We start from the raw sequence: 17,880 nt of genomic DNA, 5'->3' as shown, positions 1-17,880 counted from the left end.
TCTCTATCTTATATATGTGTGTATATAGAATATATATACACACATACACACATATATAAACGTGTAGTTATATGTAAAAACTCCACAAACACACATATAGTTGACATAGTGAATAAACATTACTATAAACACAGGCATCTCTGACCTAGGTCACTCATTATATTGTGGTTTTTTTGTTTGTTTGTTTGTTTTATACTTCAAGTCTCCACTCTAACTCTCCATTGGAATAAAATGCTGTCACTTAAAGTTGAATTCTAAACCTACTTGTAGAACACATAAATGTTTCATCTTTAAGCCAAATTATGGAAGGAGCCCAAATATTCACTGACTGATGAATGGATAAAGAAGATGTGGTTTATATACACAATGGAATATTAACCAGCCATCAAAAAGGATGAAATTTTGCCATTTGCAAAGATGTGGTTGGAGCTAGAGAGAGTTAAGCTAAGCAAAATAAGTCAGTTGGAGAAAGAAAAATAGTATATGATTTCACTCATATGTGGATTTAAGAAACAAAGCAAATGAACATAGGGGGTGGAAAAAGAGATGCAAACCAGAAAATAGACTCTTAACTATAGAGAAGAAACTGAGGGTTGCTGGTGAGGGGTTGGGTGCAGGATGGGTTAAAAGGGTGATGGGTGTCAAGAAGCGAGAGAGAGAGAAAGAGAATCTCATCAGACTTGGCACTGACTGCAGAGCCAGTTGTGGGATTCCATCCCAGAAATCTGAGATCATGACCTGAGCTGAAATCAAGAGTCCATAGCTTAACCACCCCAGGCACCCAGGTACCCCTTTAGAGTGGTTTTAAATTAACTGTAATTTTTAATTATAACTAAACAAAGAAGTAAAAAAAGTCTAGATTATTGTGCCTATTAGGAAGGATTTATTTTTTTAGTACTAGCAATTTTTATTATAAAATGTCTAAATAGATATGGGTTCTTAATTTTCAAAAAATTTATGACATCATGTTTATCTTTCTTCTACCATTAATTTTGCTTGAATGACTTATATATTCTTTGTTCTGTACTCCATTTGTGGATAAATCTCAAATTAGTCCAGGAAACTATTGAGAGAAAAATACTAGCTGTTTTTGTTGAGGGTAATGTAAAAACTTCACCATAATCTTATATTTGTTCATGAAACAATTTGGAAGAGTGATATGATTTTAAACTTATAGTAATGAATTAAAATCAACTTGATTTCACAAATTCGGATATATAACTATATCCCACACTATTTTATATAATCATATATATTCACATACATGAAACTGCCTTCCTTTACACATTGTCACTTCCTTGATTTGAACTCACCTGGAACACTTGTAGAAAAGTAGCAGAAATGTTATGTTACTCTTGATTTAAGTCAATGAAGAAAATGAAAAACAACCTATGAAATTTTAATAGATGCTTTTTAGTGTTTACAAGGAAATTTAGGTCTTCAAATAACTATATTAGAAAAGAGAAAAACTTTTGAAACTATAAACATATCTTCCACATTAAGAAAGTAAAACAAACAAACAAAAGAATAAACAAAGGAAGTTTATAATAGACTAGAGCACAAACCAATAAAGTAGGAAGATGAAGATCAGAGATCAGTGAGTTTATACTGTGAAAAGATTAATATAATTGACAAAATTAGCTAGAATTAATAAGAAGAAAGGAAACAAGAAACAAAATTAATGCAGTCATTGAGGAGCGTAATCCTGAGTAAGTTAAAATAAGTATAACGAATAGTATAAACAGTTTTATACTATTTATACTAACATATACAATTATATACTATACCAACAATTTAGTCAACTTAGATGACACAAATCTGAAAAACATAAATTTACCAAAACTGACAAAGAAATAGAAAATCTGAATAGATATGTAGACAATAAATTCAATTTATAATGAAGATATCCCTGCCTCTCCCATCAATATCCAGACATAGATTGTTTCACCAGATGTTTTTACTAAATAAATATATAAGCAATAGTACCAATTGTTAATTAACTCATATAGAAGATAGAGGACATGATGCTCTTTTGAGTTCATTGGATTTTGCCAGTATTCCCCTGATAACAAAGCAAAACAAAGACAACATAAGAAAGAAAACACAGGGGTGCCTGGGTGGCTCAGTTGGTTAAGCAACTGACTGGTTCAGGTCTGATCCTAGGGTCTTGTGATTGAGCCCTGCATCTGGGTCCCTGCTCAGTAGGGAGCCTGCTTTTCCCTCTTGCTCTGACCCTCTACCCTGCTCTTGCTCTCTGTTTCTCTCTCAATTGAATAAATAAAATCTATAAGAAAAGAGAAAACACAAACCAATATCTCTCATGGATATAAACACAAGAATTCTCAACAAAATACTATATCCAATAATGAAATAAAATAAATGCAAAAAAACATATGTTTTATTAATAGGATTATGAACCATGATCAAGTGAGATTTATCACAGAAATGCAAGGTTGGTTTAACATATGAAAAACAATGTAATACATCACTTATGTAGAATAATAGGCAACACAAATCACATGTCCACCATATAGATACAGAGAAATTATTTGACACCATCCAGCAACCAATCAAGATAAAAATTACAAATTAAGTAGAAGTAGAGGATATTACTTCAATCTTACCAAAGCTGTTGCTATCATCCCAATTAATGGATAAGGAATGACTGACTTCCCTATTGTTAAAAAACAATGCAGAATGTCTACTTTCAGTAATCACAGACAGATTGAAATATTAATAGATTGATAAGTATACATAGAAAGATGGATAAATAGATTAATAAATTAATTGGTCACTAGTCAGTCATCCAGATTTGAAGTAAAACTGGTTTTATTCACATTATACATGATCTTTTAAGAAGAAAATTCTAAGCAATCCACACACATACACACGTGTGTGCACATTTTAGAACTATGAGTATAATCAAATTCACCATGATCACAAAATATAGCCTCAGTATTTCAAAATAATCTTATTTCTTCATAGTACTAAAATAAAATACCAATGTAAAACTAAGAAAATAAATTCTTAAACACATCAAAATATTGCAATAATTAGAAATAAATAACAAGAGACCGCTGAGAAACTGAAAATTAAAAAAATATATATATTGTAACCGGTACTGTTATATGGTGAACATATACTAAAGCATAATAGAAGTGAGGGTCCAAAAGTAAACAGATTTATGGTTGACTGATTCTGACAACCTACTGAGGCAGTCTCCTGGAGATGGACAGTCTTTTCAATAAATGGCAATGAGCACCTGGGTAGTCGTATGCAAAAAAGATAAATTTCAACTTACCTCACACCACGCACAGACATTAGCTCAAAACAGACCATAGACTTAAATTTGGGAGCAAAAAGTGCAAGTTCTACAGCTGAGAAGGGATGTGTGCCCATAACATATAAAGAATACTTACTAATGGAACATAGAAAACCAAGTAAGCCAAATATTTGGCCAGACATTTATAGACGTTGTAATCTGAAACAGAAATTGTTTAAGATGGAAAGAGGGAGAGATGCATGCCATGTGTTGCAGGTTCCCTTGAAAAATGAGGGCGCCTGGGTGGCTTGGGGGGTTAAGTCTCTGCCTTTGGCTCAGGTCATGATCTCAGGGTCCTGGAATAGAGCCCTGCATCAGGCCTCTCTGCTCAGCAAGGAGCCTGCTTCCCCCTCTCTCTCTGCCTTCCTCCCTGCCTGCTTGTGATCTCCCTCTGTGTCAAAAAAATAAATAAAATATTTAAAATAAAATAAAATATGACAAATGGCCTTAAGAACACCAATAATCACAGCTCTCTCTTTCTTTTGGCCTACAGATTTCTGTTCATGGGGCAACTAAAAAAAAAAAAAAAAAAAGTTGGTGAGAGCTTGTCTTCTCTTTTGTTAATTGTGAGAGGTGATTTGGGAATAAAGAACCAAAGGGAATATCTCCTCAAACTTGGGTGTTACCTTTGGCACAGCAATTTTAGGACTATATTATGTGGTAGTTGAGAGTGTGCAAATTTATTTACTTGAGATTACTTGTTGACTACATATACCTTTAAAAATATATATGTACAGCCAGTGAATCCTGTGGCCTAGAATGATATTATAAAGTCAGAAGAAGAGGGGCGCCTGGGTGGCTCAGTGGGTTAAAGCCTCTGCCTTCAGCTCGGGTCATGGTCCCAGGGTCCTGGGATCGAGCCCCACATTGGGCTCTCTGCTCTGTGGGGAGCCTGCTTCCTCCTCTCTCTCTCTCTCTCTACCTGCCTCTCTACCTACTTGTGATTTCTGTCTGTCAAATAAATAAATAAAATCTTTTAAAAAAAAAGTCAGAAGAAAAACACATCTAGAAGAGATAATTGATGTAATCCCATTCAATGGCTTCCAGCATTGGACATGCACTGAAGAAAAATGCAACCTCAGAAATCTCTCTGGTTTTGTTCTTTTTTTCATACATTCCTATGAGTGGAAAAACCAGATGGCTGTAGTTGCTTTTATTGGCTATTTATTTTGAGTTGATCCAAGTGGCCACTGTCTGTGTCTCCATCCTCTCCTTTGTAAGATAAGCATGAAACCCAGAACTCTGTCCTGGCTTGTTATTAGGAAGCTAAAAGGAATTAATACTTACATAATATTTAGAATAGTTTTCAACACCTAGCAAGAGCTCAATAAATGTGATCTATTCTATAGTTATATGACGAGTAGCATCATTAATTTTACAGTATTTAAAGGAATTCTAATATGATATTTGTCACTATGCCCTATAGGAAGAATCTAAGGGATTCTATCATGCTATTAGAAAGGAAGAAATACTCATGCTATTTCATTATGGTCTTAAAGCTGTGTCCCACACATTTGACCCTTAGATTTAATATCACATAGCACCATGAAGGCTGGGAAGGGGCATGTTTAGTCTTAAACAGTTGTTTCGCAAATTGGGATAATTCAAAAAATAAATTTTCTGATGATACGTCCTAAAGATTATTAGGTATGTTACATGACATAGAGTCTCAGTTTGATTTTTATATATTTTGCCCTAGGGATTAGTAATTGTTTGGGGCCTAAGGAGCTCATTTCCCAGGAGCTTAAATTACAGTATAAGTCTCTGTCTACTGTATATGTCTTAATGTCTTCAACACCAGGGAGAAAATGTCTGTCACTCAGGTCTGTTAGCTAGAGCTAGACTCTGGTTACTTGAAAATAAAAATGAATGTATGTTCCCTATCCACAGTTATTTTAAAGATGTATTGAAGCCATCTCTCCTCTAATTAGATAATGTTTTAATAGGACTTCTACTTGTATGCAGTTACTGTTTAAAATTCTTTTATGTTTTAGTTTTCAGAAACACTTATTTTTGAATTTAGAACATTTTCTCTGTAACATCAAACAGGGGTGTGTATGAAAGAATACAGAATAAGCAAATGGTAACCCTCTTCTCTCTCTCTTTCTGATTGCTCTTAACACCTTTTTTTCAGACCAGTTTCTGTGATGAAATCAAGATCTTGGAGAGGCTCTTTCATTGTCATGCTAATGCCGAGGGTTGCAGTCACCTGCCCACCACACTGTTCACAGACAGTCAAGACCTGTGAACTCACTCTCAGAAAATGAGATTAATTCTTTTGGAGTTGTTTAGAAGTTGACATGAAATAGTTTCTTATCAACAGCCTAGAACATTCAGAAAAAAATTTAACAAGTTGGCTTTCCTGTTGAACTGGGAAGCCCGCAAATAACTCAGGTACTTTGTTTTGGTTTGGTTTTGGTTTTGTTTTATCTCTATTCTTGTCTGGATAATGAAAAAAACATGACTTCCGGAAAGTGATATGCTTCTACTTCTTTAAAGATAGTTCAATATATGGAGAAAATACCAAGTTATTCTTCTAGTTCAGAACGTCTTCACTCAATTTTCAGTACACGTACGTGCAGAGGTCACGCGTATACTCCTCCTGCTCTTTAGAAGGGAGGGCAGAGAATGGAGTCCCTCCATACCTATTGGGCTTTTCTTTAAGGAAAGGTCTCAGTGCTAGATCCCACTATTTTGAGTAGACTAAATAACCACTTTTCCCAGCCAACTGCTTAGAAACTTGAGAGAGTTTTCAGGAACTTCTCTTTGGCGTGGGTCAAGGATGAATATTTCAGTATAGCCAAATCAAAGCTGTTGGTAACAGACCTATCTGATGTATTCATACCTCTCTACGTACATCTTTATATACATTTACATATGTACACCAAGTAGACTATTTGGTATCTCGTTTCTTTTTTTTTTTAATTAACCACCAGCATGATAATTTTCTCTCCTAGATATGACCTACTGTAATTTAATAATTGCCCTATTGTTGATCATTCACATTTTCCATTTTAACATTATTAACAATACTGAAATGTAGAGTTTGATTAGTGTTTCACAATTTTATTAAGGTGATGAAATATTTCTCTAACTTATTAAGAATGAAATCTCTCATAAAAATATATAGTTTTTAAAAATATATATATATATATAGTTTTTATTGTTCTCAGGATTAAGGCTTTATTGCTGTAGATTATTGCTATGATAATTGATTAAACCGCTCTGTTACTTTGGTGTAAAATTTTCATTTTCAGTCTATATTTTAAATCTCTTGGCTCATAATTTGAAATTTATTAGTGTTTTGTGAGCTGCAGACCTCAAAAAATTTATCATACTCCCTAAAGATGGAATGTTAAAAAAACTTTGCTTCAAATACATGTTCCTGAAAGACTCAATGAAAAAAAAAAGTATATGTTTTATAGAATCACAGTAGGTGCTACTGAGCTGGCCAAGATTCTTAAGGGTTTTCAGAGAACAGAGGTTCATTTCTGTGTGGCTTTGAAAATCATTGACTCTATTTTAAACTTGATCAAATAATCAAACTTAGTTAATCATCTTGATGTATTGTGGTAAATGTTGCAATCATTTAAGTTTTTTAATATTTCTTTTTTTTTAAATGCTTTTGTTGATGCTAGAGTCAGTTTTGATCAGTGGGATCTACTGAGACATTTAACATTTTGAATTATTTGACAACACTGTTTTTGTTGATTCTTATAAGTACAATATTTGCTACCAATGCTATATTTTTCTAATTATTATTAATCTGTTTTTACTCCCTTTTTAGAAGAAACACAAATTTAACGTTTGTTATCCTAAGGCTGACACATGACAGAAATGAAGGAGGAGAACTGCACCTCCATGACAGAGTTCATCCTTCTTGGATTAACAGATGTCCCTGAGCTGAAAGTCTTCCTCTTCCTGCTGTTCCTCCTCATCTATGGAGTCACGGTTTTGGGAAATCTAGGCATGATTGCCGTGATTCAGGTCAGCTCTCAACTTCATACTCCCATGTACTTTTTCCTCAGCCACTTGTCCTTTGTGGATTTTTGCTACTCCACGATCATCGTGCCAAAGATGCTGTCCAATATCTTAAACAGGGACAAAATCATCTCCTTCCTGGGATGCACGGTGCAATTCTACTTGTTTTGTTCCTTTGCAATCACTGAGGTCTTCCTGCTGGCTGTGATGGCCTATGACCGCTTTGTGGCCATCTGTAACCCACTGCTGTACATGGTCACCATGTCCCAGGATCTCTGTATGGAGCTGGTTTCCTGCTGCTACTTCTGGGGGATGGTGTGTTCTCTGATCCACTTGTGTTTAGCTCTTGAGATCCCATCCTATAGATCAAATGTGATTAACCACTTCTTTTGTGATCTACCCCCTCTCTTATCACTTGCTTGCTCTGATGTCTCTGTTAATGAACTCATGGTGTTCATTGTGGCCACTGTCAATGAGATCATCACCATTGTGATCATTTTCACCTCCTACTTGCTGATTCTCATCACCATCCTGAGGATGCACTCTGCAGAGGGAAGGCACAAAGCCTTTTCCACCTGTGCTTCCCACCTCACAGCCATCCTTGTCTTCCATGGAACTATTCTTTTCATTTATTGCCGGCCCAGTTCTGGCAACAGTGTGGATACTGACAAGGTGGCCACGGTGTTCTACATCATAGTGATTCCCATGCTGAACCCCCTCATCTACAGCTTGAGGAACAAGGATGTGAAAGCAGCTCTCAAGAAAGTACTGGGATCTAGATTACCTTTTAAAAAATTATTTTCTTAACTAGACTCAGAGGTTCATCAGAGACTTTTAATGAGTGGCTGATTTTGAGTGGATGTAAACAAAAAGTAAAGTAGGAAAGGATTTTATGACCTGGGGGCCTAAGCATGCTTCTTGCTTTCCAGTTGCTTATCTTATTAAACCATATGTTATCTCTTTATGGATAATTTGAATGCACTTGTTGCCTTTTCTGCTCTTCTTCAATGTCTGATTACTTTGAATTGGTTGGTGTGGTATTGTTAGACTCGATATCTTACTTTGAGAAAACCATTACATTTCTCACAAAGTACACATGGATAGACATGTCTTTTCATCATCATTAGAGCATGTAACCTTTTTTTTACTAAATTAATTTCATTTTTTTACATGGAATGAATGTACATCTGTCTGATATCCTATGTTTTTTAATAAAAAGTGAGTAAATTTATGTGTATTTTTATTCACTCTTTAATTATTTTTACCTTTGCAGTATTATAATTAAGACTTTTAAAACTTCTTTCAGGGGGATTAAGAAGCACAAACTTCTAGTTATAAAATAAATAAGTCAAAGGGATGAAAAGTACAGCAAAAGAAATACAGATAATAACATTGTAATAATGTTGTATGGTGACAGATGATAACCACACTTCCCAAGGTGAATGCACAGGAATTGTCAAATAATGACATTGTACCCCTAAAACTAATTAAAATATAAGATTGTATGTTGAGTATACTTCAATAAAAAAATAAATAACTTTAAAAAAAAAAAAACCTTTTGGTCTACAAGGTAGAGATAATACTCTAATTTTCTAATGAGATTTGCATGAAAATTAAATGATGTATCTTAAATTCTTGCCACTATATATGGTATATTATAAGTGATTAATAATGTATTTGCTGATCTTGCTATTGCTACTTTTAGTTTTACCTTTTTTTCTCTATTCTATCTTATTTCTTAATAAATAAGTTAGATCATGTATTTGATGGTTTACTTTTCTTAAGTTTCTGGGGTTTTGTTAATTATTTTTGTTTTGTTTTGCCTGATACTATTTTAGTCATTTACTATATTTTTAAGCCTATTGTATTCTAAACCTATTGATTGCATTAATTTCCTATGGCTTCTAAAAAAATACTATGCATTTATTGGCTTACTACAATAGACTTTATTCTCTTACAGTTCTAAGGGCAGAAATTTGAAATCAGTGTCACTGGGCCAAAATTAATGTGTCAGCTGTGCCATACTCCCACAGGAGGTTGTCAGGGACAACACCTTCCCTTATCTCTTTCAGTTTGTGGAGACCACAGGCATTCTTTGTCTTGTGGTTGTATTATTTCAGTCTTCAAGACTGGCATCTTCAAACTTCTCTACTCTTCATCTTTCCTACCTTTCTTGCACATACACCCACGCACGTATGTGTGTGTGTGTGTGTGTGTGTGTGTGTGTGGAATAGCCTCCCGCATTCTTTTTTTTTTTTTTTTTACGATTTTATTTACTTATTTGACAGAGAGAGAGAGAGAGAGAACAATAGGGGGAGTGGCAGAAGGAGAGGAAGAAAGAGGCTCCCTACTGGGCAAGGAGCCAGACACGAGGCTCCATCCCTGGACCCTGGGATCATAACCTGAGCCAAAGGCAGACACTTAATTGACTGAGTCACCAAGGTGCCCCTAGTCTCCTTCTCTTGTATAAGATCATCTGTGAAGGCATATACAGCACACAGATAATCTAAAATAATCTCCTGATATCCAGATCCTTACCCTAATCACATGTAAACACCCTTCCTCCAAATAAGGTGGCATTTACAGGTTCCATGTATTAGAACTTGATATATATATAAAGGTCCATTTTCAAACTTAACACACCCACCTTTTAAAGGCCAAAGTATGATTTATTTTTCCTGTATTCTTGCAATGTGAACACTTCGTTTTCTTACTTTCTTAGGATTTCATTTTATATTTGTTATTGTTTATATTTTTATTGGAATGGGTTATTTAAAATAACATAGGTCTTTGATGCTTTAATAAAGTATGATGGACATTGGATTTTTAAATAGCTGGGTCCAGGTTCGGAGCTTAAAGAGTGATTTTGAGGAAGATAGTTAAACTTGCTTAATTTTGAGTCTCTTAAATATAAACTGGAGATAAACTGCCAGCCTCAGGGTTATCACTGAACTTAAACATAATAACTAAATAACTGCAAAAACCTGGCTTATGAAATTCATTCTTCCTAATGTTTCTTAAAAAGACATCTTTGAGGGGCGCCTGGGTGGCTCAGGAGGTTAAGCCTCTGCCTTCGGCTCAGGTCATGATCTCAGGGTCCTGGGATCGAGCCCCACATTAGGCTCTCTGCTCAGCGGGGAGCTGCTTCCCCCCCATCTCTGCCTGCCTCTCTGCCTACTTGTGATTTCTGTCTGTCAAATAAATAAATAAAATCTTTAAAAAAAAAGAAAGACATCTTTGATATGGTCATTGAGGAGGGTATGTGCTATGGTGAGTGCTGTGAATTGTGTAATTGTGTAAAAGATGATTCACAGACATTTACCCCCTGGGGAAAAAAAAAATTATATGTTAATTTAACAAAAGAAAAAAAAGACATCTTTGAGGGCAAGAGTTATTTTAAAATATTCCAATAAAGACAGCTACTCATTATTTATTTTAATAAATGAATAAATATTGACTAATAGAATAGAATATATTGTGAGTTTGATGAAAATATGGCTCTGTATTGCTTTTCAAATGTTCTAAGTGGAGCAAATTTCCCACATCACACAAGGGACTTTGGATTTTAAGATGAAGGTAAAGTAAACATCTTTCTCTTTTGGTCCTCCAACTGGAACAGAGTTACTCCACCTTGCCACTCTTAGTCAAGGTATACCATACACACACACACACACACACACACCCCTAGCATTATCTCTCTTCATGAGAACACATCTTCTCTAAATCTCATTTTCATGTCTGCAATTATGCCACACACTTTCCAATCTTTATGCAATTGCTTATGTTGTTTCTTTTACCTTCTCTCATTCACTATTCTGTACCTGACAAACTTCTTAAATGTGTAGTGCAAATTATCCTCTTTTCTGTTTTGCCACCTGGCATACAAATTCACAGAGTATATGTATTTTTTTAAGTTTATTTATTTAAGGAAACTCTACTCCCAACATGGGGCTCAAACTTATGACCGTGAGATGAAGAGTTGCATGTTCTTCAACTGAGCCAAGCCAGTTGCACCTAATAGATGTATTTGTTAAAGAAATATTCTCCAATCTATGCTGGCCTTGGATGGCCAGAATTCCACGTGTAATAGACCCACACATAGCACATATCAGAGTGATTAACTTCATTCATACTTGGTTTTCCACTGATGTTTGATTTTCAAGGTCTTCTAATTCTCAACAGCCAGATAGATATATCTTTGCTTCTTTCTAGTTTTTCTATTATCCTATCACATAGAATACTACTCTGATAGTTTGATAAATTGCTCTAAGCTGGTTAAATCAAATTAGACAGCAAATAATACAATCTAGTTTTGTATATAATCTACCATTTCAAAACTAAAAATAGATTTTTCTTTGAGACATCCTCAAGATGTATAAAAACATATTGCATTGTTTCATATTGTTTTTAATCAATTCCTCATAGAACTGTTTAATTGCTCATGTATCTTTTCCCACTGGGATTTTCATATCAGATTTTGAGTTCCTGGGATCCTAGGTGAGCTCTGGAAGCTAACCTCAAAAGACTCTAGGCAAATATAAAAGGTCCCACATTATCTTAAGGAACCACTATCTTCCTAAGGGAGGCACAGGTTTCTTTTATGAAAACAAAAGAACTGCCCAAATGGATTACGGAAAATGTTGCAATGGGTTAATTTTTTAAATATTTAGCTGTCAACACTGATTTTTCAAGTGAAAAATGAATTGATGCTGACAACAGTCTCATAAGAAGGTAAATGAAAGATAGAATCTGGTAAGTGCTCTTCACATAATCCTGGGATATCAGAGTTGGGCAAGATTTTAATTGCTCATCCTATAATTATTTATTTTACATGCAGGAAACTGATGTTTTGAGAATACATGTGCCCAGCATAACACACGTTTTAATTCTCAAGGCATTTCCAACAAACACACCACCACCAACAAAAAAGCACATTTAATGGATGATAGTCTTAAGACAATCTTTAGTACTATTGGACTCAGATTAGAAATCTAACTATAAACACAGGGTTCATTGCCTATTATTTTTTTTTAAAGTTAAGCAGACTGAGATATAAAATAAAGGCTCACCCAATTTGTATATCATATCATTTATTCTATCCTGTGGTTATGTGTTGATATGAGCGGTTATCAATACACAGGTGACAGGACGGGGGTAGGGTTAAGGGAGTGGATTTGAGGGAACAGAAAAAAAATGGTTTACAAAGGTAGGGACTAGGGCTCACTATAGAGAAGTGACTACAGGAATAGGTAATTCTGCTAAACACTTTTAGAGTTCATTCTCATTCTCACCTGCCAGTTACGTAGAAGAACAGATATATTTGACTCCTCTTTGGACTCTTAATTTTTTTCTCGTATTCCCTTCCTCTTCTATTGTTCCCTTGACTTTCATATTTCATGTTTCAATTCTGAAAGCTTTTTTTGGTCTTAAAGCATATGACATCTTTGAAAGATTATTACAAGTAAATATTCTCTATATAAGTGGATTTTTTCAGTACCTCTACTTCTATGATTAGAAATTAAGGATTTGGGATGCCTGGTTGACTCAGTCGGTTAAGCATCTGCCTTCCGCTCAGGTCATGATCCCAAAGTCCTAGGATCGAGTCCCACATCAGGATCCTTGCTCAACAGGGAGCCTGCTTCTCCCTCTCCCAGCTCAACAGGGAGCCTGCTTCTCCCTCTCCCTGCTCTGCCTGTTCTGCCTGCAGCTTTCTGTGCTTCTGCTCTCTCGCTCTCTCTCTGACAAATAAATAAATAAAATCTTTAAAAGAAAAAAAAAACAAGAAAAATAGAAATTAAAGATTTGGTAGAAAATAACTTCAACAAAAAAGTGGTTGTTCTCCATGGCTCAGAACCCAAGCTTATTTAAGGATTGTCCTAAAGAGGAGCCTCTTTCTTTCATGCCTACTTTTTGATAATAATTTTTCATAATTTGCAAAAAAGTGAATGGCACAACAAAGAAACATTTTCATCCACCTTTGCCTTTCTAGCCACTGACTATATATATATATATATATATATATATATATATATATAGTCAATAATATATATATGTATATATTTTTTTCCTTTTGCCTTGCTAGCAGTGGCCATTGTTCCACTTTTAGGTCGATCTACAATTTTGCCTCTCATATTCGTAGACAGGAACAGATGGGCTGTCACTCAATGAGAGTTGATATTTTCTAAGGAGGATGCCATATATATTTCAGGAAAGGAGAGTTCCAAATAGTTGACTAGTAAATCTGAGATGCTTCTTTCTCCAATTAACACTTTTTTTAAGACAAAGTATTTGGAGTGAGATGGAATATAGGAGATAAAAATGGGAATATATATGAAAACTGAGTGTATTTAAATACTGAGCTTGTAAGGAACAGGGAATAATTTAAGTGTTTAAGAAGGAAACACGGGCGCCTGGGTGGCTCAGTGGGTTAAGCCGCTGCCTTCGGCTCAGGTCATGATCTCAGAGTCCTCGGATCGAGCCCTGCATCGGGATCTCTGCTCAGCAGGGAGCCTGCTTCCCTCTCTCTCTCTCTCTCTCTGCCTGCCTCTCTGTCTACTTGTAATCTCTCTCTGTCAAATAAATAAATAAAATCTTTAAAAAAAAAAAAAGAAGAAGGAAACACATTACAAAATCTGTTTTATACAGGTGAGTCTTACAGTAGTTTATGGGTACATTTTGGATCATGTTTGGAAATAAGATGGGAATTAGAGAGAATGAGGCCAATTTAGAGGTTTGAATTGAGGAAAATGAGGGATGACATTAAATAATGGGATGTGATGACAAGAAATAGACATTGGATATTTGCCACATTTCACAGATTGAATCAATGGCTCTTGTTCTGTTTTGAGGTAGAGGTTGTTTCTTATTTGGACTAGCAATGGAGGTGGTAGAGATGAATACCAAGATAGGGATCATAGAAAAGGCATAAGTTGTAGGAAGTGATAGTAATTAAATTTTGTTTTAAGCATGCTGAAACGTACACATGCTTATTTGGTAGTTCACTTTAGTTGGACAAATGCTTTTGGAATGGGTATATGGAAACTATCACTGTATACCTAGTATTGTAAGAAAAGGTGCAGAAAATGTAAGGAAAGTATGCATGGTGAGGAGAGAAGCAGGTTGAGAATGAAGCCCTAGGAAAGTGCCACGATGTATGAAGGAGACTGAGTAGGGGTATATCGACATTAGTACTGAAATCAAGAGAGGTATATAGAAGCCATAAGAGAAGGGGGTTTTGAGAAGAAAGGAGAGGTCAAAGCTCTTACATGGAGTAGAGAAATAAAGTTTACTACCTAACAAAAAAATCTTTGGATTTGACAGTGAGGGTATAGTTTGAGATTGAAACAAAAAGGGTTTTAAGTTGTTGGCATAAAAATCCTATATCAGTAGGCTGAAGTGAGAAAGTGGAAATCAGTGTAGATGTCTGTAAGAAAATTTTGGCATAAAATAAAAGAGAATAAATAGAAATAGATACAGAGTAATATTTTTAAAAGTGAGATTGACTTCAATGGTACATGCTGCAAGTTTATGAAGGAGACATTAGTAGTAATAGTATAAATATATTAACTGATATAGATAGTCAGAATTGGGTGCATAGTTGCAAGGATTAACCTCAGGGCACCTGGGTGGCTCAGTAGGTTAAGCCTTTGCCTTTGGCTCAGGTCATGGTCTCAGGGTCCTGGGATTGAGCCCCACATCGGGCTCTCTGCTCAGCAGGGAGCCTGCTTCCTCCTCTCTCTCTCTCTCTCTCTCTCTCTGCCTGCCTCTCTGCCTACTTGTGATCTCTCTGTGTCAAATAAATAAATAAAATATTTAAAAAAAAAAAAAGAAAGGATTAACCTCATAGAGGAGGGGCATGGAAAGAAAGGGAGAGAGGAGGTCACTGATGAGCCTAAATATTTATATGATGACTTGATGAGAAAGTTGAACACATACTTATTTGTTACCTGATATTTTTCTCTACAAGACAGAAATCTTCTTCTAGCAGTGAGAAGAAGGTTGCAGAATGAGACGTAGGACAAATTATGAAGGTTTATAATAGTGATTAAAGGAGAAAAATAGTTGTGTGTGATATGCAATAGTAAAGAACAATTTATTCAACCATGTGTGATATGCAATACTAAAGAACAATTTATTCAACCATATATACAATATATATGTCTAACTTTTATACAAATATAAGATGAAACCATGTCAGTGATTTTACTTCATTTATTCATTAATTCATTCAACTGTTCCAACTGGTATAAAAGATAATGCAAAGAATTATAGAACAAGAATTCACAAATAAATATACAAATAGATAGAAAACTGGAAAAAGCCAGCTTTTTCCACAGGAGGGAGGGGAATCAATTATCTCACTGGATTAAGTGTGCATATCTGTAGACAAGTACCACTTGTGTTGCTACTGGTTGTCCAACAACTTTCTAAACTAGAGCAAAGACAATGAAAGGCAGAAAGGTAAAGTAGGTAGATGAGGCTTTCTCAACATCTTTTACAATTTTTCACTGCGGAGGGCATGGAAACATTCCTGGATATCATCTTCTCATTGCCTGGATTGAATTTAACACATTTGTGGGCATGAGGATTTCTCCAGTTTTAATCCATAGCTTAAATACCAGAAAAATAAAACAGATGTCTGGATTGACTCAGAATTGCTATGCTGCCAGCTTTAGAACCACAAAAGGACAAGATGGTGAGGAGATTGAATCTGTAGAAGGACATTCATTTAACACTTGCATTTTGATGGGAAAGGTACTATCTCTCTCATAGATGACAGACTGAAACTCGGTGGTTCTTTGGCCTGACTGAGGTCTCACAACTTCTGAGCAACAGAGCTGGGATTCAGTGACTTTTATAACTAATGCAGAACCTTTCTCCTTTCTCTTTTATCAGTGGATTTCAAACAACTCATAGGAGTTCTTTGGTTCCTCAGAGGTGAAACCACATCTCAAGGTGAGAAACGTATAACTTCTGCTCCTCTACCTAAATGGGGGTTCACCTGGACCAGTGATACTGTCTCTTGTGAAAATAAAAACAACACAAGTGGGGATAGAGGCTATTTATTCAGTTTGTTATATAACCATGTGGCTAACCAACATTACTTGACATTGGTGGAAGATGAGGAAGTTGATAAAAGTGGAGTTCAACAACTCATTTGATGGTGGTGTCTCTATGGAAAACAATAGTTTTAAGCAAGACAACTGATGCATTGTCAATTTAATAAAAAGTTGAAAATCTGGGGTACTTGGGTGACTCAGTCAGTTGAGCATCTGCTTTTGGCTCAGGTCATGATCCCGGGGTCCTAGAATTGAGCCCTGCCTTGGGCTCCCTGCTCAACAGGGAGTCTGCTTTCCCCCTCTCCCTCTGCTTCTTCCTGCTGCTCATGCTCTCATTATCTCTCTCTCTCTCTCTCAAATAATTAAAATCTTTTAAAAAATTTAAAATCTGAAAATTTGAAATGCATAACTCTATCCTAGCAGTAGATGTGCCTAGCTGTTACCAGGATGCCCAAGTGGATGCGGAATTTTCTTGTATCTATGTTGACTGTTTTAGTTCTTATTTTTTAGTGAATGCTGAGGTTGCTATTAATATTGCCATCATTGCTGTGCCACAACTTCAGAAGTCCAAGGGCACTGCAGAGGATGGAGATTGGGAACCACACTGTGAAGACTGAGTTTTTTCTCTTGGGATTTAGTGACCATCCAGAACTTTGGAGGATTCTTTTCGCTGTGTTTCTTTTTATCTACTCTGTTACCCTCATGGGGAATTTTGGGATGATGTTATTAATCACAACCAGTTCCCACTTGCACACTCCGATGTACTTTTTCCTCTGTGTATTGTCATTTGTAGATGTATGCTACTCTTCTGTAATTGCCCCCAAATTACTTGTGGACTTGGTTTCTGATAAAAAAACCATTTCTTATAAAGGCTGTGCTGCACAATTATATTTTTTCTGCTCTTTGGTTGACACAGAATCTTTCCTCTTGGCTGTCATGGCTTATGACCGGTACATAGCAATCTGCAACCCACTGCTTTATACAGTTATTATGTCCCAGAAGATTTGCTGCCAGCTTGCCCTTGGAGCATTTTTGGGAGGTACCATGAGCTCAATTATTCACACTACTAATACCTTTCATCTGTCTTTCTGCTCCAAAGAAATTAACCATTTCTTCTGTGATATCTCCCCACTCTTCTCTCTGTCCTGCTCTGATACTTACATGCATGACATTATTCTGGTAGTCTTCGCTGGTTTGGTGGAGGCGATCTGTCTTCTAGCAGTCCTTCTCTCTTATGTCTGCATCATAGCAGCTATTCTTAAAACAGGTTCTGCTGAAGGAAGAAGAAAAGGGTTTTCCACTTGCGCCTCCCATCTGACCATAGTGACTATCTACCATGGCACTCTCATTTTTATTTATTTGCGCCCCAGCACTGGTCATTCACTGGATATTGACAAAGTGACCTCTGTGTTCTACACATTGATTATACCTGTGTTGAATCCCCTAATTTATAGTCTAAGGAACAAAGATGTCAAAAAAGCCTTAAGGAAAATGATCAGCCGAAAATTGTTTTCTTAA

At 35.7% G+C, this 17,880-nt stretch overlaps 2 protein-coding genes across 2 annotated transcripts; both read left to right on the top strand.

Annotated features, from left to right (window-relative positions):
• The first annotated feature begins 7,159 nt into the window (after nucleotides 1-7,159).
• On the top strand, nucleotides 7,160-8,110 carry LOC111149877 (olfactory receptor 5L2-like). Its single transcript, XM_022507178.1, has one exon. It carries the CDS (start codon nucleotides 7,160-7,162, stop codon nucleotides 8,108-8,110), a length of 951 nt encoding a protein of 316 aa, XP_022362886.1.
• Nucleotides 8,111-16,935: 8,825 nt separating this feature from the next.
• On the top strand, nucleotides 16,936-17,880 carry LOC111150295 (olfactory receptor 5I1-like). The gene has a single exon (XM_022507746.1). The coding sequence runs from the start codon at nucleotides 16,948-16,950 to the stop codon at nucleotides 17,878-17,880; it is 933 nt and encodes a 310-aa protein (XP_022363454.1). The 5' UTR covers nucleotides 16,936-16,947.

Source organism: Enhydra lutris, unplaced genomic scaffold, assembly GCF_002288905.1.
Source record: "Enhydra lutris kenyoni isolate GAN:26980312 unplaced genomic scaffold, ASM228890v2 scaffoldscaffold22, whole genome shotgun sequence".
NCBI classification, from domain to species: domain Eukaryota; kingdom Metazoa; phylum Chordata; class Mammalia; order Carnivora; family Mustelidae; genus Enhydra; species Enhydra lutris.
Note: the sequence above shows the minus strand (reverse complement) of the source record. Positions and strands in the feature narration are given on the sequence as shown.